The 21,745-nt window shown below is 61.1% G+C and overlaps 1 protein-coding gene across 1 annotated transcript in view; it reads left to right on the top strand.

Moving 5' to 3' along the window:
- Positions 1–21,745, top strand: part of LOC140411275 (lysine-specific demethylase 2A-like) — a 274,485-nt gene that overhangs the window by 140,315 nt on the left and 112,425 nt on the right. Inside the window, 6 exon segments of the mRNA XM_072500397.1 lie at positions 5,859–5,974; positions 6,113–6,239; positions 9,313–9,683; positions 13,786–13,840; positions 13,843–13,871; positions 14,058–14,282. Of these exon segments, the coding sequence (XP_072356498.1) occupies positions 5,859–5,974; positions 6,113–6,239; positions 9,313–9,683; positions 13,786–13,840; positions 13,843–13,871; positions 14,058–14,282 (923 nt within the window).

Below are 21,745 nucleotides of genomic sequence, written 5' to 3'. Positions count from 1 at the left end.
ACTCCCACTCCCTCTCCCAGTGACCCCACCGACACTGATCGAGCCCCGGACCGAGGCCCACTCCCTCTCCCAGTGACCCCACCGACACTGTGACCGAGGCCCACTCCCTATCCCAGTAACCCCACCGACACTGATCGAGCCCCGGACCGAGGCCCACTCCCTATCCCAGTAACCCCACCGACACTGTGATCGAGCCCCGCACCGAGGCCCACTCCCTATCCCAGTAACCCCACCGACACTGTGATCGAGCCCCGGACCGAGGCCCACTCCCTATCCCAGTAACCCCACCGACACTGTGATCGAGCCCCGGACCGAGGCCGACTCCCTATCCCAGTAACCCCACCAACACTGTGATCGAGCCCCGCACCGAGGCCCACTCCCTATCCCAGTAACCCCACCGACACTGTGATCGAGCCCCGGACCGAGGCCCACTCCCTATCCCAGTAACCCCACCGACACTGTGATCGAGCCCCGGACCGAGGCCCACACCCTATCCCAGTAACCCCACGGACACTGTGACCGAGCCCCGGACCGAGGCCCACTCCCTATCCCAGTAACCCCACCGACACTGTGATCGAGCCCCGGACCGAGGCCCACACCCTATCCCAGTAACCCCAACGACACTGTGATCGAGCCCCGTACCGAGGCCCACTCCCTATCCCAGTAACCCCACCGACACTGACCGAGCCCCGGACCGAGGCCCACTCCCTATCCCAGTAACCCCACCGACACTGTGATCGAGCCCCGGACCGAGGCCCACTCCCTATCCCAGTAACCCCACCGACACTGTGACCGAGCCCCGGACCGAGGCCCACTCCCTATCCCAGTTACCCCACCGACACTGACCGAGCCCCGGACCGAGGCCCACTCCCTATCCCAGTAACCCCACCGACACTGTGACCGAGCCCCGGACCGAGGTCCACTCTCTATCCCAGTAACCCCACCGACACTGTGACCGAGCCCCGGACCGAGGCCCACTCCCTATCCCAGTAACCCCACCGACACTGTGATCGAGCCCCGGACCGAGGCCCACTCCCTATCCCAGTAACCCCACCGACACTGTGACCGAGCCCCGGACCGAGGCCCACTCCCTATCCCAGTAACCCCACCGACACTGACCGAGCCCCGGACCGAGGCCCACTCCCTATCCCAGTAACCCCACCGACACTGTGATCGAGCCCCGGACCGAGGCCCACTCCCTATCCCAGTAACCCCACCGACACTGTGACCGAGCCCCGGACCGAGGCCCACTCCCTATCCCAGTAACCCCACCGACACTGACCGAGCCCCGGACCGAGGCCCACTCCCTATCCCAGTAACCCCACCGACACTGTGACCGAGCCCCGGACCGAGGCCCACTCCCTATCCCAGTAACCCCACCGACACTGTGACCGAGCCCCGGACCGAGGCCCACTCCCTATCCCAGTAACTCCACCGACACTGTGATCGAGCCCCGGACCGAGGCCCACTCCCTATCCCAGTAACCTCACCGACACTGTGACCGAGCCCCGGACCGAGGCCCACTCCCTATCCCAGTAACCCCACCGACACTGACCGAGCCCCGGACCGAGGCCCACTCCCTATCCCAGTAACCCCACCGACACTGTGATCGAGCCCCGGACCGAGGCCCACTCCCTATCCCAGTAACCCCACCGACACTGTGACCGAGCCCCGGACCGAGGCCCACTCCCTATCCCAGTAACCCCACCGACACTGTGACCGAGCCCCGGACCGAGGCCCACTCCCTATCCCAGTAACCCCACCGACACTGTGACCGAGCCCCGGACCGAGGCCCACTCCCTATCCCAGTAACCCCACCGACACTGTGATCGAGCCCCGGACCGAGGCCCATACCCTATCCCAGTAACCCCACCGACACTGTGACCGAGCCCCGGACCGAGGCCCACTCCCTATCCCAGTAACCCCACTGACACTGTGATCGAGCCCCGGACCGAGGCCCACTCCCTATCCCAGTAACCCCACCGAAACTGTGATCGAGCCTCAGACCGAGGCCCACTCCCTATCCCAGTCACCCCACCGACACTGTGATCGAGCCCCGGACCGAGATCCACTCCCTATCCCAGTAACCCCACCGACACTGTGATCGAGCCCCGGACCGAGGTCCACTCCCTATCCCAGTAACCCCACCGACACTGTGATCGAGCCCCGGACCGAGGCCCACACCCTATCCCAGTAACCCCACCGACACTGTGATCGAGCCCCGGACCGAGGCCCACTCCCTCTCCCAGTAACCCCACCGACACTGTGACCGAGACCCGGACCGAGGCCCACTCCCTATCCCAGTAACCCCACCGACACTGTGATCGAGCCCCGGACCGAGGTCCACTCCCTATCCCAGTAACCCCACCGACACTGTGATCGAGCCCCGGACCGAGGTCCACTCCCTATCCCAGTAACCCCACCGACACTGTGACCGAGCCCCGGACCGAGGCCCACACCCTATCCCAGTAACCCCACCGACACTGTGATCGAGCCCCGGACCGAGGCCCACTCCCTCTCCCAGTAACCCCACCGACACTGTGATCGAGCCCCGGACCGAGGCCCACTCCCTCTCCCAGTGACCCCACCGACACTGACCGAGTCCCACTCCCTATCCCAGTAACCCCACCGACACTGTGATCGAGCCCCGGACCGAGGCCCACTCCCTCTCCCAGTGACACCACCGACACTGATCGAGCCCCGGACCGAGGCCCACTCCCTCTCCCAGTGACCCCACCGACACTGACCGAGCCCCGGACTGAGGCCCACTCCCTATCCCAGTAACCCCACCGACACTGTGACCGAGCCCCGGACCGAGGCCCACTCCCTATCCCAGTAACCCCACCGACACTGTGATCGAGCCCCGGACCGAGGCCCACTCCCTATCCCAGTAACCCCACCGACACTGATCGAGCCCCGGACCGAGGCCCACTCCCTATCCCAGTAACCCCACCGACACTGTGATCGAGCCCCGGACCGAGGCCCACTCCCTCTCCCAGTGACACCACCGACACTGATCGAGCCCCGGACCGAGGCCCACTCCCTCTCCCAGTGACCCCACCGACACTGACCGAGCCCCGGACTGAGGCCCACTCCCTATCCCAGTAACCCCACCGACACTGTGACCGAGCCCCGGACCGAGGCCCACTCCCTATCCCAGTAACCCCACCGACACTGTGATCGAGCCCCGGACCGAGGCCCACTCCCTATCCCAGTAACCCCACCGACACTGATCGAGCCCTGGACCGAGGACCACACCCTATCCCAGTAACCCCACTGACACTGTGATCGAGCCCCGGACCGAGGCCCACTCCCTATCCCAGTAACCCCACCGACACTGTGACCGAGCCCCGGACCGAGGCCCACTCCCACACCCTATCCCAGTAACCCCACCGACACTGTGACCGAGCCCCGGACCGAGGCCCACTCCCACACCCTCTCCCAGTAACCCCACCGACACTGTGACCGAGCCCCGGACCGAGGCCCACTCCCACACCCTATCCCAGTAACCCCACCGACACTGTGCTCGAGCCCCGGACCGAGGCCCACTCCCTATCCCAGTAACCCCACCGACACTGTGATCGAGCCCCGGACCGAGGCCCACTCCCTATCCCAGTCACCCCACCGACACTGTGATCGAGCCCCGGACCGAGGCCCACACCCTATCCCAGTAACCCCACCGACACTGTGATCGAGCCCCGGACTGAGGACCACTCCCTATCCCAGTAACCCCACCGACACTGTGATCGAGCCCCGGACCGAGGTCCACTCCCTATCCCAGTAACCCCACCGACACTGTGATCGAGCCCCGGACCGAGGTCCACTCCCTATCCCAGTAACCCCACCGACACTGTGACCGAGCCCCGGACCGAGGCCCACACCCTATCCCAGTAACCCCACCGACACTGTGATCGAGCCCCGGACCGAGGCCCACTCCCTCTCCCAGTAACCCCACCGACACTGTGACCGAGCCCCGGACCGAGGCCCACTCCCTCTCCCAGTAACCCCACCGACACTGTGACCGAGCCTCGGACCGAGGCCCACTCCCTATCCCAGTAACCCCACCGACACTGTGATCGAGCCCCGGACCGAGGCCCACTCCCTCTCCCAGTGACCCCACCGACACTGACCGAGTCCCACTCCCTATCCCAGTAACCCCACCGACACTGTGATCGAGCCCCGGACCGAGGCCCACTCCCTCTCCCAGTGACACCACCGACACTGATCGAGCCCCGGACCGATGCCCACTCCCTCTCCCAGTGACCCCACCGACACTGACCGAGCCCCGGACTGAGGCCCACTCCCTATCCCAGTAACCCCACCGACACTGTGACCGAGCCCCGGACCGAGGCCCACTCCCTATCCCAGTAACCCCACCGACACTGTGATCGAGCCCCGGACCGAGGCCCACTCCCTATCCCAGTAACCCCACCGACACTGATCGAGCCCCGGACCGAGGCCCACTCCCTATCCCAGTAACCCCACCGACACTGTGATCGAGCCCCGGACCGAGGCCCACACCCTATCCCAGTAACCCCACTGACACTGTGATCGAGCCCCGGACCGAGGCCCACTCCCTATCCCAGTAACCCCACCGACACTGTGACCGAGCCCCGGACCGAGGCCCACTCCCACACCCTATCCCAGTAACCCCACCGACACTGTGACCGAGCCCCGGACCGAGGCCCACTCCCACACCCTCTCCCAGTAACCCCACCGACACTGTGACCGAGCCCCGGACCGAGGCCCACTCCCACACCCTATCCCAGTAACCCCACCGACACTGTGCTCGAGCCCCGGACCGAGGCCCACACCCTATCCCAGTAACACCACCGACACTGTGATCGAGCCCCGGACTGAGGCCCACTCCCTATCCCAGTAACCCCACCGACACTGTGATCGAGCCCCGGACCGAGGCCCACTCCCTATCCCAGTAACCCCACCGACACTGTGATCGAGCCCCGGACCGAGGCCCACTCCCTATCCCAGTAACCCCACCGACACTGTGACCGAGCCCCGGACCGAGGCCCACTCCCTATCCCAGTAACCCCACCGACACTGTGACCGAGCCCCGGACCGAGGCCCACACCCTATCCCAGTAACCCCACCCACACTGTGATCGAGCCCCGGACCGAGGCCCACTCCCTATCCCAGTAACCCCACCGACACTGTGACCGAGCCCGGACCGAGGCCCACTCCCTCTCCCAGTAACCCCACCGACACTAATCGAGCCCCGGACCGAGGCCCACTCCCTATCCCAGTAACCCCACCGACACTGTGATCGAGCCCCGGACCGAGGCCCACTCCCTATCCCAGTAACCCCACCGACACTGTGACCGAGGCCCACTCCCTATCCCAGTAACCCCACCCACACTGTGATCGAGCCCCGGACCGAGGCCCACTCCCTATCCCAGTAACCCCACCGACACTGTGATCGAGCCCCGCACCGAGGCCCACTCCCTATCCCAGTAACCCCACCGACACTGTGACCGAGCCCGGACCGAGGCCCACTCCCTCTCCCAGTAACCCCACCGACACTGTGACCGAGGCCCACTCCCTATCCCAGTAACCCCACCCACACTGTGACCGAGCCCCGGACCGAGGCCCACTCCCGATCCCAGTAACCCCACCCACACTGTGATCGAGCCCCGGACCGAGGCCCACTCCCTATCCCAGTAACCCCACCGACAGTGCACACCGTGGGCAATTTAACACAGCGAATTCAACTAACCTGCACATCTGTCTCTCTCTCTCCATCCTCTCTCTCTCTCTCTCTCTCTCTCCCTCTCTCTCTCTCCCTCTCTCTCTCTCTCTCCCTCACCCTCTCTCCCCCTCCCTCCCCCTCTCTCTCCCTGCAGGGTGGATCCATGCTGTTTACACGCCCGAGGACACCCTGGTGTTTGGTGGTAACTTTCTGCACAGTTTCAATATCCCGACACAGCTTCGCATTCACAGCATTGAGGACAGGACGAGGGTGAGTACAGGGGGAGGGGAGTGAGGCTGGACTGCCCTGATTACGGGAGGGGGTTTCGGGGGACGTGGGGGTGGGTGTGAGGGATAGCGGATCAGCACTCTGTCTCTCTCTCTCTGATGTTTCCTTATCTGCCGGCAGGTCCCCTCCAAGTTCCGTTACCCGTTTTACTTTGAGATGTGCTGGTACGTCATCGAGAGATATGTCTTCTTCCTGACCAAGTTTTCGCACCTCACCAAACAGTTCCAGAGGGAATCCCAGCTCATCGGTGAGTTCCAGCCTTCCCTATCCCATTCCTGCTGCCTCACTCCCACCCCCTGCCCCCCGGCCTCATGTCCCCCAGCCCCCTGCCCCTCAGCCCCCTGCCCCTCAGCCCCTGTTCCCAGATCCCTCACCCCCATCTCCCCTCCAGAACCGTCATCCCCTCCTCAATCTAACTCGGGCCTCCAAACTATCCGGTGAGGCACCCTGCTCCTCTGTCTCTGTTCTCTCTCTCTCTCTCACTCTCTGTCTCTCTCACTCTCTGCCTGTCCCCCGCTCTGCCTGTCCCCCGCTCTGCCTGTCCCCCGCTGAGATATCTGTACACTGACTGGTGTCTCTCAGTCCCCTCTCTCTCTCAGGGAGATATCTGTACACTGACTGGTGTCTCTCAGTCCCCTCTCCCTCTCAGGGAGATATCTGTACACTGACTGGTGTCTCTCACTCCCCTCTCTCTCTCAGGGAGATATCTGTACACTGACTGGTGTCTCTCAGTCCCCTCTCTCTCTCAGGGAGATATCTGTACACTGACTGGTGTCTCTCAGTCCCCTCTCTCTCAGGGAGATATCCGTACACTGATTGGTGTCTCTCAGTCCCCTCTCTCTCTCAGGGAGATATCCGTACACTGACTGGTGTCTCTCAGTCCCCTCTCCCTCTCTCAGGGAGATATCTGTACACTGACTGCTGTCTCTCAGTCCCCTCTCTCTCAGGGAGATATCTGTACACTGACTGGTGTCTCTCAGTCCCCTCTCTCTCTCGGGGAGGTATCTGTACACTGACTGCTGTCTCTCAGTCCCCTCTCTCTCTCAGGGAGATATCTGTACACTGACTGGTGTCTCTCAGTCCCCTCTCTCTCTCAGGGAGATATCTGTACACTGTCTGGTGTCTCTCAGTCCCCTCTCTCTCTCATGGAGATATCTGTACACTGACTGGTGTCTCTCAGTCCCCCCCTCTCTCTCAGGGAGATATCTGTACACTGACTGGTGTCTCTCAGTCCCCTCTCTCTCAGGGAGATATCTGTACACTGACTGGTGTCTCTCAGTCCCCCCCCCCTCTCTCAGGGAGATATCTGTACACTGACTGGTGTCTCTCAGTCCCCTCTCTCTCAGGGAGATATCTGTACACTGACTGGTGTCTCTCAGTCCCCCCCTCTCTCTCAGGGAGATATCTGTACACTGACTGGTGTCTCTCAGTCCCCGCTCTCTCTCAGGGAGATATCTGTACACTGACTGGTGTCTCTCAGTCCCCTCAGGGAGATATCTGTACACTGACTGGTATCTCAGTCCCCTCTCTCTCTCGGAGATATCTGTACACTGACTGGTGTCTCTCAGTCCCCGCTCTCTCTCGGAGATATCTGTACACTGACTGGTGTCTCTCAGTCCCCTCAGGGAGATATCTGTACACTGACTGGTGTCTCTCAGTCCCCTCAGGGAGATATCTGTACACTGACTGGTGTCTCTCAGTCCCCTCTCTCTCAGGGAGATACCTGTACACTGACTGGTGTCTCTCAGTCCCCTTTCTCTCTCGGAGATATCTGTACACTGACTGGTGTCTCTCAGTCCCCTCTCTCTCTCAGGGAGATATCTGGACACTGACTGGTGTCTCTCAGTCCCCTCTCTCTCTCGGAGATATCTGTACACTGACTGGTGTCTCTCAGTCCCCTCTCTCTCTCTCAGGGAGATATCTGTACACTGACTGGTGTCTCTCAGTCCCCTCTCTCTCAGGGAGATATCTGTACACTGACTGGTGTCTCTCAGTCCTCTCTCTCTCAGGGAGATATCTGTACACTGACTGCTGTCTCTCAGTCCCCTCTCTCTCAGGGAGATATCTGTACACTGACTGCTGTCTCTCAGTCCCCTCTCTCTCTCTCTCAGGGAGATATCTGTACACTGACTGGTGTCTCTCAGTCCTCTCTCTCTCTCAGGGAGATATCTGTACACTGACTGGTGTCTCTCAGTCCCCTCTCTCTCTCAGGGAGATATCTGTCCACTGACTGGTGTCTCTCAGTCCCCTCTCTCTCTCAGGGTGATATCTGGACACTGACTGGTGTCTCTCAGTCCCCTCTCTCTCTGGATGATATCTGTACACTGACTGGTATCTCTCAGTCCCCTCTCTCTCAGGGAGATATCTGTACACTGACTGGCGTCTCTCAGTCCCCCCTCTCTCTCTCAGGGAGATATCTGTACACTGACTGGTGTCTCTCAGTCCCCTCTCTCTCATGGAGATATCTGTACACTGACTGGTGTCTCTCAGTCCCCTCTCTCTCAGGGAGATATCTGTACACTGACTGGTGTCTCTCAGTCCCCTCTCACTCAGGGAGATATCTGTACACTGACTGGTGTCTCTCAATCCTCTCTCAGGGAGATATCTGTACACTGACTGGTGTCTCTCAGTCCTCTCTCTCTCAGGGAGATATCTGTACACTGACTGGTGTCTCTCAGTCCCCTCTCTCTCTCAGGGAGATATCTGTACACTGACAGGTGTCTCTCAGTCCTCTCTCTCTCTCAGGGAGATATCTGTACACTGACAGGTGTCTCTCAGTCCCCTCTCTATCTCAGGGAGATATCTGTACACTGACTGGTGTCTCTCAGTCCCCTCTCTCTCTCAGGGAGATATCTGTACACTGACTGGTGTCTCTCAGTCCCCCCTCTCTCTCTCAGGGAGATATCTGTACACTGACTGGTGTCTCTCATTCCCCCCTCTCTCTCAGGGAGATATCTGTACACTGACTGGTGTCTCTCAGTCCCCTCTCTCTCTCAGGGAGATATCTGTACACTGACTGGTGTCTCTCAGTCCCCTCTCTATCTCAGGGAGATATCTGTACACTGACTGGTGTCTCTCAGTCCCCTCTCTATCTCAGGGAGATATCTGTACACTGACTGGTGTCTCTCAGTCCCCTCTCTCTCTCAGGGAGATATCTGTACACTGACTGGTGTCTCTCAGTCCCCTCTCTATCTCAGGGAGATATCTGTACACTGACTGGTGTCTCTCAGTCCCTCCTCTATCTCAGGGAGATATCTGTACACTGACTGGTGTCTCTCAGTCCCTGATACAACGTTAATATTCATTCTCTATCTTTGCAGATGAAGGCACAGAGTCGGATAACACTGAGAATGGCGATGATGTAAAGGAGGAGGACGATACGGATGATGGGAGCGAGAGGGGGAGGATTCACCAGTCGGACGTGGCGCCCGCAGACCGCAATGGCCTCCTGCCGGATATGCGGGTCCCGGCTGGCTGCTCCCTCAAGAGGAGCCCCTCTTCGGAGTCACTGGACAGTGGAGCTGGCTCAGTGGGATCACAGGACTCGCCCGCTGACCATTGGATCCATCTGACCCACTTTGAACATGTCGGGCTCCAGAGTCTCTTGGACAAACTTCAATCACTCCCCGACCACAAGAAATGTGTCCCTTCCGGACTACAGCATCCAGAGGCACTGCTCTGCGAAATGCAGGTGAGATATACCTACCTCTGACAGTGCAGCGCTCCCTCAGTACTGACCCTCTGACAGTGCAGCACTCCCTCAGTACTGACCCTCTGACAGTGCAGCTCTCCCTCAGTACTGACCCTCTGACAGTGCGGCACTCCCTCAGTACTGACCATGTGACAGTGCAGCACTCCCTCAGTACTGACCCTCTGACAGTGCGGCACTCCCTCAGTACTGACCCTCCGACAGTGCAGCACACCCTCAGTACTGACCCCCTGACAGTGCAGCTCTCCCTCAGTACTGACCCTCTGACAGTACGGCTCTCCCTCAGTACTGACCCTCTGACAGTGCAGCACTCCCTCAGTACTGACCCTCTGACAGTGCGGCGCTCCCTCAGTACTGACCCTCTGACAGTGCGGCACTCCCTCAGTACTGCGCCTCTGACAGTGCAGCTCTCCCTCAGTACTGACCCCCTGACAGTGCAGCTCTCCCTCAGTACTGACCCTCTGACAGTGCGGCACTCCCTCAGTACTGACCCTCTGACAGTGCAGCTCTCCCTCAGTACTGACCCCCTGACAGTGCAGCTCTCCCTCAATACTGACCCTCTGACAGTGCGGCACTCCCTCAGTACTGACCCTCTGACAGTGCGGCACTCCCTCAGTACTGACCCTCTGACAGTGCGGCACTCCCTCAGTACTGACCCTCTGACAGTGCAGCACTCCCTCAGTACTGACCCTCTGACAGTGCGGCACTCCCTCAGTACTGACCCTCTGACAGTGCGGCACTCCCTCAGTACTGACCCTCTGACAGTGCAGCACTCCCTCAGTACTGACCCTCTGACAGTGCAGCACTCCCTCAGTACTGACCCTCTGACTGTGCAGCGCTCCCTCAGTACTGACTCTCTGACAGTGCAGCACTCTCTCAGTACTGACCCTCTGACATTGCAGCTCTCCCTCAGTACTGACCCTCTGACAGTGCGGCACTCCCTCAGTACTGACCCTCTGACAGTGCTGCACTCCCTCAGAACTGACCCTCTGACAGTGCAGCACTCCTTCAGTACAGACCCTCTGACAGTGCGGCACTCCCTCAGTACTGACCCTCTGACAGTGCGGCGCTCCCTCAGTACTGACCCTCTGACAGTGCGGCACTCCCTCAGTACTGACCCTCTGACAGTGCGGCGCTCCCTCAGTACTGACCCTCTGACAGTGCGGCGCTCCCTCAGTACTGACCCTCTGACAGTGCGGCACTGCCTCAGTACTGACCCTCTGACAGTGCAGCACTCCCTCAGTACTGACCCTCTGACAGTGCGGCGCTCCCTCAGTACTGACCCTCTGACAGTGCGGCACTCCCTCAGTACTGACCCTCTGACAGTGCGGTACTCCCTCAGTACTGACCCTCTGACAGTGCGGCACTCCCTCAGTACTGACCCTCTGACAGTGCAGCACTCCCTCAGTACTGACCCTCTGACAGTGCAGCACTCCCTCAGCACTGACCCTCTGACAGTGCAGCACTCCCTCAGCACTGACCCTCTGACAGTGCAGCACTCCCTCAGCACTGACCCTCTGACAGTGCGGCACTCCCTCAGTACTGACCCTCTGACAGTACAGCGCTCCCTCAGTATTGACCCTCTGACAGTGCAGCACTCCCTCAGCACTGACCCTCTGACAGTGCGGCACTCCCTCAGTACTGACCCTCTGACAGTACAGCGCTCCCTCAGTACTGACCCTCTGACAGTGCAGCACTCCCTCAGCACTGACCCTCTGACAGTGCGGCACTCCCTCAGTACTGACCCTCTGACAGTGCGGCACTCCCTCAGTACTGACCCTCTGACAGTACAGCGCTCCCTCAGTATTGACCCTCTGACAGTGCAGCACTCCCTCAGTACTGACCCTCTGACAGTGCGGCACTCCCTCAGTACTGACCCTCTGACAGTGCGGCGCTCCCTCAGTACTGACCCTCTGACAGTGTGGCACTCCCTCAGTACTGACCCTCTGACAGTACAGCACTCCCTCAGTACTGACCCTCTGACAGTGCAGCACTCTCTCAGTACTGACCCTCTGACATTGCAGCTCTCCCTCAGTACTGACCCTCTGACAGTGCGGCACTCCCTCAGAACTGACCCTCTGACAGTGCAGCACTCCTTCAGTACAGACCCTCTGACAGTGCGGCACTCCCTCAGTACTGACCCTCTGACAGTGCGGCGCTCCCTCAGTACTGACCCTCTGACAGTGCGGCACTCCCTCAGTACTGACCCTCTGACAGTGCGGCGCTCCCTCAGTACTGACCCTCTGACAGTGCGGCGCTCCCTCAGTACTGACCCTCTGACAGTGCGGCACTCCCTCAGTACTGACCCTCTGACAGTGCGGTACTCCCTCAGTACTGACCCTCTGACAGTGCGGCACTCCCTCAGTACTGACCCTCTGACAGTGCAGCACTCCCTCAGTACTGACCCTCTGACAGTGCAGCACTCCCTCAGTACTGACCCTCTGACAGTGCAGCACTCCCTCAGCACTGACCCTCTGACAGTGCGGCACTCCCTCAGTACTGACCCTCTGACAGTACAGCGCTCCCTCAGTATTGACCCTCTGACAGTGCAGCACTCCCTCAGTACTGACCCTCTGACAGTGCGGCACTCCCTCAGTACTGACCCTCTGACAGTACAGCGCTCCCTCAGTATTGACCCTCTGACAGTGCAGCACTCCCTCAGTACTGACCCTCTGACAGTGCGGCTCTCCCTCAGTACTGACCCCCTGACAGTGCGGCGCTCCCTCAGTACTGACCCTCTGACAGTGTGGCACTCCCTCAGTACTGACCCTCTGACAGTACAGCACTCCCTCAGTACTGACCCTCTGACAGTGCAGCGCTCCCTCAGTACTGACCCTCTGACAGTGCAGCACTCCCTTAGTACTGACCCTCTGACAGTGCAGCACTCCCTCAGTACTGACCCTCTGACAGTGCAGCACTCCCTCAGTACTGATCCTGTGACAGTGCAGCACTCCCTCAGTACTGACCCTCTGACAGTGCGGCACTCCCTCAGTACTGACCCTCTGACAGTGCAGCACTCCCTCAGTACTGACCCTCTGACAGTGCGGCACTCCCTCAGTACTGACCCTCTGACAGTGCAGCACTCCCTCAGTACTGACCCTCTGACAGTGCAGCGCTCCCTCAGTACTGACCCTCTGACAGTTCAGCACTCCCTTAGTACTGACCCTCTGACAGTGCAGCACTCCCTCAGTACTGACCCTCTGACAGTGCAGCACTCCCTCAGCACTGACCCTCTGACAGTGCGGCACTCCCTCAGTACTGACCCTCTGACAGTGTGGCACTCCCTCAGTACTGACCCTCTGACAGTACAGCGCTCCCTCAGTACTGATCCTGTGACAGTGCAGCACTCCCTCAGTACTGACCCTCTGACAGTGCGGCTGTCCCTCAGTACTGACCCTCTGACAGTGCAGCACTCCCTCAGTACTGACCCTCTGACAGTGCGGCACTCCCTCAGTACTGACCCTCTGACAGTGCAGCACTCCCTCAGTACTGACCCTCTGACAGTGCGGCGCTCCCTCAGTACTGACCCCTCTGACAGTGCGGCACTCCCTCAGTACTGACCCTCTGACAGTACAGCACTCCCTCAGTACTGACCCTCTGACAGTGCGGCACTCCCTCAGTACTGACCCTCTGACAGTGCGGCACTCCTCAGTACTGACCCTCTGACAGTGCGGCACTCCTCAGTACTGACCCTCTGACAGTGCAGTGCTCACTCAGTACTGACCCTCTGACAGTGCGGCACTCCCTCAGTACTGACCCTCTGACAGTGCAGCTCTCCCTCAGGACTGACCCTCTGACAGTGCAGCTCTCCCTCAGTACTGACCCTCTGACAGTGCGGCACTCCCTCAGGACTGACCCTCTGACAGTGCGGCACTCCCTCAGTACTGACCCTCTGACAGTGCGGCACTCCCTCAGTACTGACCCTCTAACAGTGTGGCACTCCCTCAGTACTGACCCTGTTTCCGGTGTGTGTGTATATTTTGGGGTTCACTCGCTGCTCCCGTGTGAAAAGTCTGACATGATCGTCCGAGCTGGTGGGTGTGAAGAGTAACACATTCCCGTCTCTCTCTCTGTCGCCCTTCAGAAAGTGCTGGAAGATCACATGAATGATGACCCGAAGCTGGCTTGCTCGGGCTTCCCATCGTCAGGTGGCCGAAGAGACGTGACAAGGTGAGGGGGACGTCCGTGCGGAGGTGCTGGGGGGGGGGGGGGGGGGGGGGGGGGGGGATTCGGCCGGGCTGGCTGAGCATGCTGCCATTTTCTGTAGTACCGTTTCACCACAGGCTCTCTTTCTCCCGCTCTCTTTCCCCCCCCCCCCCCTCCCTCTCCTCCCCCCTCCCCCACCCACCCCCTCAGCCCAAACCTCCACACCGACCAAAGTATCGTCCGCCGCCCCTGCCCCTCATCAGGCTGCCTCTGCTGAAACCGACTCCGGGGTCTCGCCGACGCAGGACCCGCTGTAAGAGGTGCCCGTCGTGCCTGCGCACAGAGTGCGGCGTCTGTCACTACTGTCGAGACATGAAGAAGTTTGGGGGCCCTGGGCGGATGAAGCAGTCCTGTGTCCTGAGGCAGTGCGAGGCTGTGAGTACAGAGGGGGGTAGGGTGGGGCTGGAGGGAGTGCGGGTGGAATGGAGAGGCGGAGGCGTCTGAGGTGGGGGGGGGGCGAAACGCAGGGACGCCGACAGGGACTGGAGCGAGTGAGGGGGGGAGGGCAGCGAGTGTGAGGGGGAGGGGAGCGAGTGTGAGGGGGGAGGGGAGCGTGTGTGAGGGGGGAGCGGAGCGAGTGTGAGGGGGGAGCGGAGCGAGTGAGGGGGGAGCGGAGCGAGTGTGAGGGGGGGAGCGGAGCGAGTGTGAGGGGGGGAGCGGAGCGAGTGTGAGGGGGGAGCGGAGCGAGTGTGAGGGGGAGGGGAGCGACTGAGGGGGGGAGCGGAGCGAGTGTGAGGGGGAGGGGAGGGAGTGTGAGGGGGGAGGGGAGCGAGTGTGAGGGGGGGAGCGGAGCGAGTGTGAGGGGGGGAGTGGAGGGAGTGTGAGGGGGGAGCGGGGCGAGTGTGAGGAGGGAGCGGAGCGAGTGTGAGGGGGGAGCGGAGCGAGTGTGAGAGGGGGAGCGGAGCGAGTGAGGGGGGAGCGGAGCGAGTGTGAGGGGGGAGCGGAGCGAGTGTGAGGGGGGAGCGGAGCGAGTGTGAGGGGGGAGCGGAGCGAGTGTGAGGGGGGAGCGGAGCGAGTGTGAGGGGGGAGGGGAGCGAGTGTGAGGGGGGAGCGGAGCGAGTGTGAGGGGGAGGGGAGCGACTGAGGGGGGGAGCGGAGGGAGTGTGAGGGGGGAGTGGAGCGAGTGTGAGGGGGGAGCGGAGCGAGTGTGAGGGGGAGGGGAGCGACTGAGGGGGGAGCGGAGGGAGTGTGAGGGGGGAGTGGAGCGAGTGTGAGGGGGGAGCGGAGCGAGTGTGAGGAGCGGAGGGAGTGTGAGGGGGGAGTGGAGCGAGTGTGAGGGGGGAGCGGGGCGAGTGTGAGGGGGAGGGGAGCGAGTCTGAGGGGGGGAGCAGAGGGAGTGAGAGGGGGGAGTGGAGCGAGTGTGAGGGGGGAGCGGGGCGAGTGTGAGGGGGAGGGGAGCGAGTCTGAGGGGGGGAGCGGAGGGAGTGTGAGGGGGGAGTGGAGGGAGTGTGAGGGGGGAGCGGGGCGAGTGAGGGGGGAGCGGAGCGAGTGTGAGGGGGGAGGGGAGCGAGTGTGAGGGGGGAGGGGAGCGAGTGTGAGGGGGGAGGGGAGCGAGTGTGAGGGGGGGAGCGGAGCGAGTGTGAGGGGGGAGCGGAGCGAGTGTGAGGGGGGAGCGGAGCGAGTGTGAGGGGGGAGCGGAGCGAGTGTGAGGGGGGAGCGGAGGGAGTGTGAGGGGGGAGTGGAGGGAGTGTGAGGGGGGAGCGGGGCGAGTGTGAGGGGGGAGCGGAGCGAGTGTGAGGGGGGAGGGGAGCGAGTGTGAGGGGGGAGGGGAGCGAGTGTGAGGGGGGAGGGGAGCGAGTGTGAGGGGGGGAGCGGAGCGAGTGTGAGGGGGGGAGCGGAGCGAGTGTGAGGGGGGAGCGGAGCGAGTGTGAGGGGGGAGCGGAGCGAGTGTGAGGGGGGAGCGGAGCGAGTGTGAGGGGGGGAGCGGAGCGAGTGTGAGGGGGGAGCGGTGCGAGTGTGAGGGGGGAGCGGAGCGAGTGTGAGGGGGAGGGGAGCGAGTGTGAGGGGGAGGGGAGCGAGTGTGAGGGGGAGGGGAGCGACTGTGAGGGGGGAGCGGAGCGAGTGTGAGGGGGGAGCGGAGCGAGTGTGAGGGGGGGAGCGGAGCGAGTGTGAGGGGGGGAGCGGGGCGAGTGTGAGGGGGGAGCGGGGCGAGTGTGAGGGGGGAGCGGGGCGAGTGTGAGGGGGGAGCGGGGCGAGTGTGAGGGGGGAGCGGAGCGAGTGTGAGGGGGGAGCGGAGCGAGTGTGAGGGGGGAGCGGAGCGAGTGTGAGGGGGGAGCGGAGCGAGTGTGAGGGGGGAGCGGAGCGAGTGTGAGGGGGGAGCGGAGCGAGTGTGAGGGGGGAGCGGAGCGAGTGTGAGGGGGGAGCGGAGCGAGTGTGAGGGGGGGAGCAGAGCGAGTGTGAGGGGGGGAGCGGAGCGAGTGTGAGGGGGGGAGCGGAGCGAGTGTGAGGGGGGAGCGGAGCGAGTGTGAGGGGAAAGCGGATCGAGTGTGAGGGGGGAGTGGAGCGAGTGTGAGGGGTCGTGACACTGAGGTGAGGATTGGGCAGTGTGAGTGAGGGAAGGTGACGGAGGTGAGGATTGGGGAGTGTGAGTGAGTGAGGGAAGGTGACTGAGGTGAGGATTGGGCAGTGTGAGTGAGGGAAGGTGACGGAGGTGAGGATTGGGCAGTGTGAGTGAGGGAAGGTGACGGAGGTGAGGATTGGGCAGTGTGAGTGAGTGAAGGTGATGGAGGTGAGGATTGGGCAGTGTGAGTGAGTAAAAGTGACGGAGGTCAGAATTGGGCAGTGTGAGTGAGGGAAGGTGACGGAGGTGAGGATTGGGGAGTATGAGTGAGTGAAGGTGACGGAGGTGAGGATTGGGGAGTGTGAGTGAGTGAAAGTGACGGAGGTGAGAATTGGGCAGTGTGAGAGAGGGAAGGTGACGGAGGTGAGGATTGGGGAGTGAGTGAGGGAAGGTGACGGAGGTGAGGATTGGGCAGAGTGAGGGAAGGTGACGGAGGTGAGGATTGGGGAGTGTGAGTGAGGGAAGGTGAGGGAGGTGAGGATTGGGGAGTGTGAGTGAGGGAAGGTGACGGAGGTGAGGATTGGGCAGTGTGAGTGAGTGAGGGTAGGTGACGGAGGTGAGGATTGGGCAGTGTGAGTGAGTGAAGGTGACGGAGGTGAGGATTGGGGAGTGTGAGTGAGGGAAGGTGACGGAGGTGAGGATTGGGCAGTGTGAGTGAGGGAAGGTGACGGAGGTGAGGATTGGGCAGTGTGAGTGAGGGAAGGTGACGGAGGTGAGGATTGGGGAGTGTGAGGGAAGGTGACGGAGGTGAGAATTGGGCAGTGTGAGTGAGGGAAGGTGACGGAGGTGAGGATTGGGCAGTGAGAGTGAGGGGAGGTGAGGATTGGGGAGTGTGAGGGAAGGTGACGGAGGTGAGGATTGGGCAGTGTGAGTGAGGGATGGTGACGGAGGTGAGGATTGGGCAGTGTGAGTGAGTGAGGGAAGGTGACGGAGGTGAGGATTGGGGAGTGTGAGTGAGGGAAGGTGACGGAGGTGAGGATTGGGCAGTGAGAGTGAGGGGAGGTGAGGGAGGTGAGGATTGGGCAGTGTGAGTGAGTGAAGGTGACGGAGGTGAGGACTGGGCAGTGTGAGTGAGGGATGGTGACGGAGGTGAGGATTGGGGATTGTGAGTGAGTGAGGGAAGGTGACGGAGGTGAGGATTGGGGAGTGTGAGTGAGGGAGGGTGACGGAAGTGAGGATTGGGGAGTGTGAGTGAGGGAAGGTGACGGAGGTGAGGTTTGGGCAGTGTGAGTGAGCGAGGGAAGGTGACGGAGGTGAGGATTGGGGAGTGTGAGTGAGGGAAGGTGACGGAGGTGAGGATTGGGGAGTGTGAGTGAGGGAAGGTGACGGAGGTGAGGATTGGGCAGTGTGAGTGAGGGAAGGTGACGGAGGTGAGGATTGGGCAGTGTGAGTGAGTGAAGGTGACGGAGGTGAGGACTGGGCAGTGTGAGTGAGGGATGGTGACGGAGGTGAGGATTGGGATTGTGAGTGAGTGAGGGAAGGTGACGGAGGTGAGGATTGGGCAGTGTGAGTGAGGGAAGGTGACGGAGGTGAGGATTGGTGAGTGTGAGTGAGTGAGGGAAGGTGACGGAGGTGAGGATTGGGGGGTGTGAGTGAGGGAAGGTGACAGAGGTGAGGATTGGGCAGTGTGAGTGAGGGAAGGTGATGGAGGTGAGGATTGGGGAGTGAGTGAGTGAGGGATGGTGACGGAGGTGAGGATTGGGGAGTGTGAGTGAGGGAAGGTGACGGAGGTGAGGATTGGGCAGTGTGAGTGAGTGAGGGAAGCTGACGGAGGTGAGGATTGGGGAGTGAGTGAGTGAGTGAGGGAAGGTGACGGAGGTGAGGAGAGGGGAGTGTGAGTGAGTGAGGGAAGGTGACGGAGGTGAGGATTGGGCAGTGTGAGTGAGTGAAAGTGACGGAGGTGAGGAAAGGGCAGTGTGAGTGAGGGAAGGTGACGGAGGTGAGAATTGCGCAGTGTGAGTGAGGAAGGTGACGGAGGTGAGGATTGGGGAGTGTGAGTGAGGGATGGTGACGGAGGTGAGGATTGGGGAGTGTGTGTGAGGGAAGGTGACGGAGGTGAGGATTGGGCAGTGTGAGTGAGTGAGGGAAGGTGACGGAGGTGAGGATAGGGGAGTGTGAGTGAGGGAAGGTGACGGACGTGAGGATTGGGGCGTGTGAGTGAGGGATGGTGACGGAGGTGAGGATTGGGCAGAGTGAGGGAAGGTGACGGAGGTGAGAATTGGGCAGTGTGAGTGAGTGAAGGTGACGGAGGTGAGGATTGGGCAGTGTGAGTGAGGGAAGGTGACGGAGGTGAGGATTGGGGAGTGTGAGTGAGGGAAGGTGAGGGAGGTGAGGATTGGGCAGTGTGAGAGAGGGAAGGTGACGGAGGTGAGGATTGGGGAGTGTGAGTGAGGGAAGGTGACGGAGGTGAGGATTGGGGAGTGTGAGTGAGTGAAGGTGACGGAGGTGAGCATTGGGCAGTGTGAGTGAGTGAGGGAAGGTGACGGAGGTGAGGATTGGGCAGTGTGAGTGAGGGAAGGTGACGGAGGTGAGGATTGGGCAGTGTGAGTGAGGGAAGGTGACGGAGGTGAGGATTGGAGAGTGTGAGTGAGGGAAGGTGACGGAGGTGAGGATTGGGCAGTGTGAGTGAGGGAAGGTGACGGAGGTGAGGATTGGAGAGTGTGAGTGAGGGAAGGTGACGGAGGTGAGGATTGGGCAGTGTGAGTGAGTGAAGATGACAGAGGTGAGGACTGGGCAGTGTGAGTGAGGGATGGTGACGGAGGTGAGGATTGGGGATTGTGAGTGAGTGAAGGTGACGGAGGTGAGGACTGGGCAGTGTGAGTGAGGGATGGTGACGGAGGTGAGGATTGGGGATTGTGAGTGAGTGAAGGTGACGGAGGTGAGGACTGGGCAGTGTGAGTGAGGGAAGGTGACGGAGGTGAGGATTGGGCAGTGTGAGTGAGTGAAGGTGACGGAGGTGAGGACTGGGCAGTGTGAGTGAGTGAAGGTGACGGAGGTGAGGATTGGGCAGTGTGAGTGAGGGAAGGTGACGGAGGTGAGGATTGGGCAGTGTGAGTGAGGGAAGGTGACGGAGGTGAGGATTGGGGAGTGTGAGTGAGTGAAGGTGACGGAGGTGAGGACTGGGCAGTGTGAGTGAGGGAAGGTGACGGAGGTGAGGATTGGGCAGTGTGAGTGAGTGAAGGTGACGGAGGTGAGGACTGGGCAGTGTGAGTGAGGGATGGTGACGGAGGTGAGGATTGGGGATTGTGAGTGAGTGAGGGAAGGTGACGGAGGTGAGGATTGGGGAGTGTGAGTGAGGGATGGTGACAGTGGTGAGGATTGGGCAGTGTGAGTGAGGGACGGTGACGGAGGTGAGGATTGGGCAGTGTGAGTGAGGGAAGGTGACGAGGTGAGGATTGGGGCGTGTGAGTGAGTGAGGGAAGGTGACGGAGGTGAGGATAGGGGAGTGTGAGTGAGGGAAGGTGACGGAGGTGAGGATTGGGCAGTGTGAGTGAGGGAAGGTGACGGAGGTGATGATTGGGCAGTGTGAGTGAGTGAGGGAAGGTGACGGAGGTGAGGATTGGGGAGTGTGAGTGAGGGATGGTGACAGTGGTGAGGATTGGGCAGTGTGAGTGAGGGACGGTGACGGAGGGGAGGATTGGGCAGTGTGAGTGAGGGAAGGTGACGAGGTGAGGATTGGGGCGTGTGAGTGAGTGAGGGAAGGTGACGGAGGTGAGGATAGGGGAGTGTGAGTGAGGGAAGGTGACGGAGGTGAGGATTGGGCAGTGTGAGTGAGGGAAGGTGACGGAGGTGAGGATTGGGCAGTGTGAGTGAGGGAAGGTGACGGAGGTGAGGATTGGGCAGTGAGGGAAGGTGACGGAGGTGAGGATTGGGGAGTGTGAGTGAGGAAGGTTACGGAGGTGAGGATTGGGGAGTTTGAGTGAGTGAGGGATGGTGACGGAGGTGAGGATTGGGGAGTGTGAGTGAGGGAAGGTGACGGAGGTGAGGATTGGGCAGTGTGAGTGAGCGAGGGAAGGTGACGGAGGTGAGGATTGGGGAGTGTGAGTGGGGAAGGTGACGGAGGTGAGGATTGGGGAGTGTGAGTGAGGGAAGGTGACGGAGGTGAGGATTGGGCATTGTGAGTGAGGGAAGGTGACGGAGGTGAGCATTGGGCAGTGTGAGTGAGTGAAGGTGACGGAGGTGAGGACTGGGCAGTGTGAGTGAGGGATGGTGACGGAGGTGAGGATTGTGGATTGTGAGTGAGTGAGGGAGAGTGACGGAGGTGAGGATTGGGGAGTGTGAGTGAGGGAAGGTGACGGAGGTGAGGATTGGGGAGTGTGAGTGAGGAAGGTGACGGAGGTGAGGATTAGGGAGTGTGAGTGAGGAAGGTGACGGAGGTGAGGATTGGGGAGTTTGAGTGAGTGAGGGATGGTGACGGAGGTGAGGATTGGGGAGTGTGAGTGAGGGAAGGTGACGGAGGTGAGGATTGGGCAGTGTGAGTGAGCGAGGGAAGGTGACGGAGGTGAGGATTGGGGAGTGTGAGTGAGGGAAGGTGACGGAGGTGAGGATTGGGCAGTGTGAGTGAGTGAAGGTGACGGAGGTGAGGACTGGGCAGTGTGAGTGAGGGATGGTGACGGAGGTGAGGATTGGGGATTGTGAGTGAGTGAGGGAAGGTGACGGAGGTGAGGATTGGGCAGTGTGAGTGAGGGAAGGTGACGGAGGTGAGGATTGGGCAGTGTGAGTGAGGGAAGGTGACGGAGGTGAGGATTGGTGAGTGTGAGTGAGTGAGGGAAGGTGACGGAGGTGAGGATTGGGGGGTGTGAGTGAGGGTAGGTGACAGAGGTGAGGATTGGGCAGTGTGAGTGAGGGAAGGTGATGGAGGTGAGGATTGGGGAGTGAGTGAGTGAGTGAGGGATGGTGACGGAGGTGAGGATTGGGGAGTGTGAGTGAGGGAAGGTGACGGAGGTGAGGATTGGGCAGTGTGAGTGAGTGAGGGAAGGTGATGGAGGTGAGAATAGGGGAGTGTGAGTGAGGGAAGGTGACGGAGGTGAGGATTGGGCAGTGTGAGTGAGGGAAGGTGACGGAGGTGAGGATTGGGCAGTGTGAGTGAGGGAAGGTGACGGATGTGAGGATTGGGGAGTGTGAGTGAAGAAGGTGACGGAGGTGAGGATTGGGGAATGTGAGTGAGGGAAGGTGACGGAAGTGAGGATTGGGCAGTGTGAGTGAGGGAAGGTGACGGAAGTGAGGATTGGGCAGTGTGAGTGAGGGAAGGTGACGGAGGTGAGGATTGGGGAGTGTG

This window comes from Scyliorhinus torazame, chromosome 4 (genome assembly GCF_047496885.1).
Source record: "Scyliorhinus torazame isolate Kashiwa2021f chromosome 4, sScyTor2.1, whole genome shotgun sequence".
Taxonomy (NCBI): domain Eukaryota; kingdom Metazoa; phylum Chordata; class Chondrichthyes; order Carcharhiniformes; family Scyliorhinidae; genus Scyliorhinus; species Scyliorhinus torazame.
The sequence above is the reverse complement of the archived record's forward strand: the minus strand, read 5'-3'. Positions and strand labels throughout refer to the sequence as shown.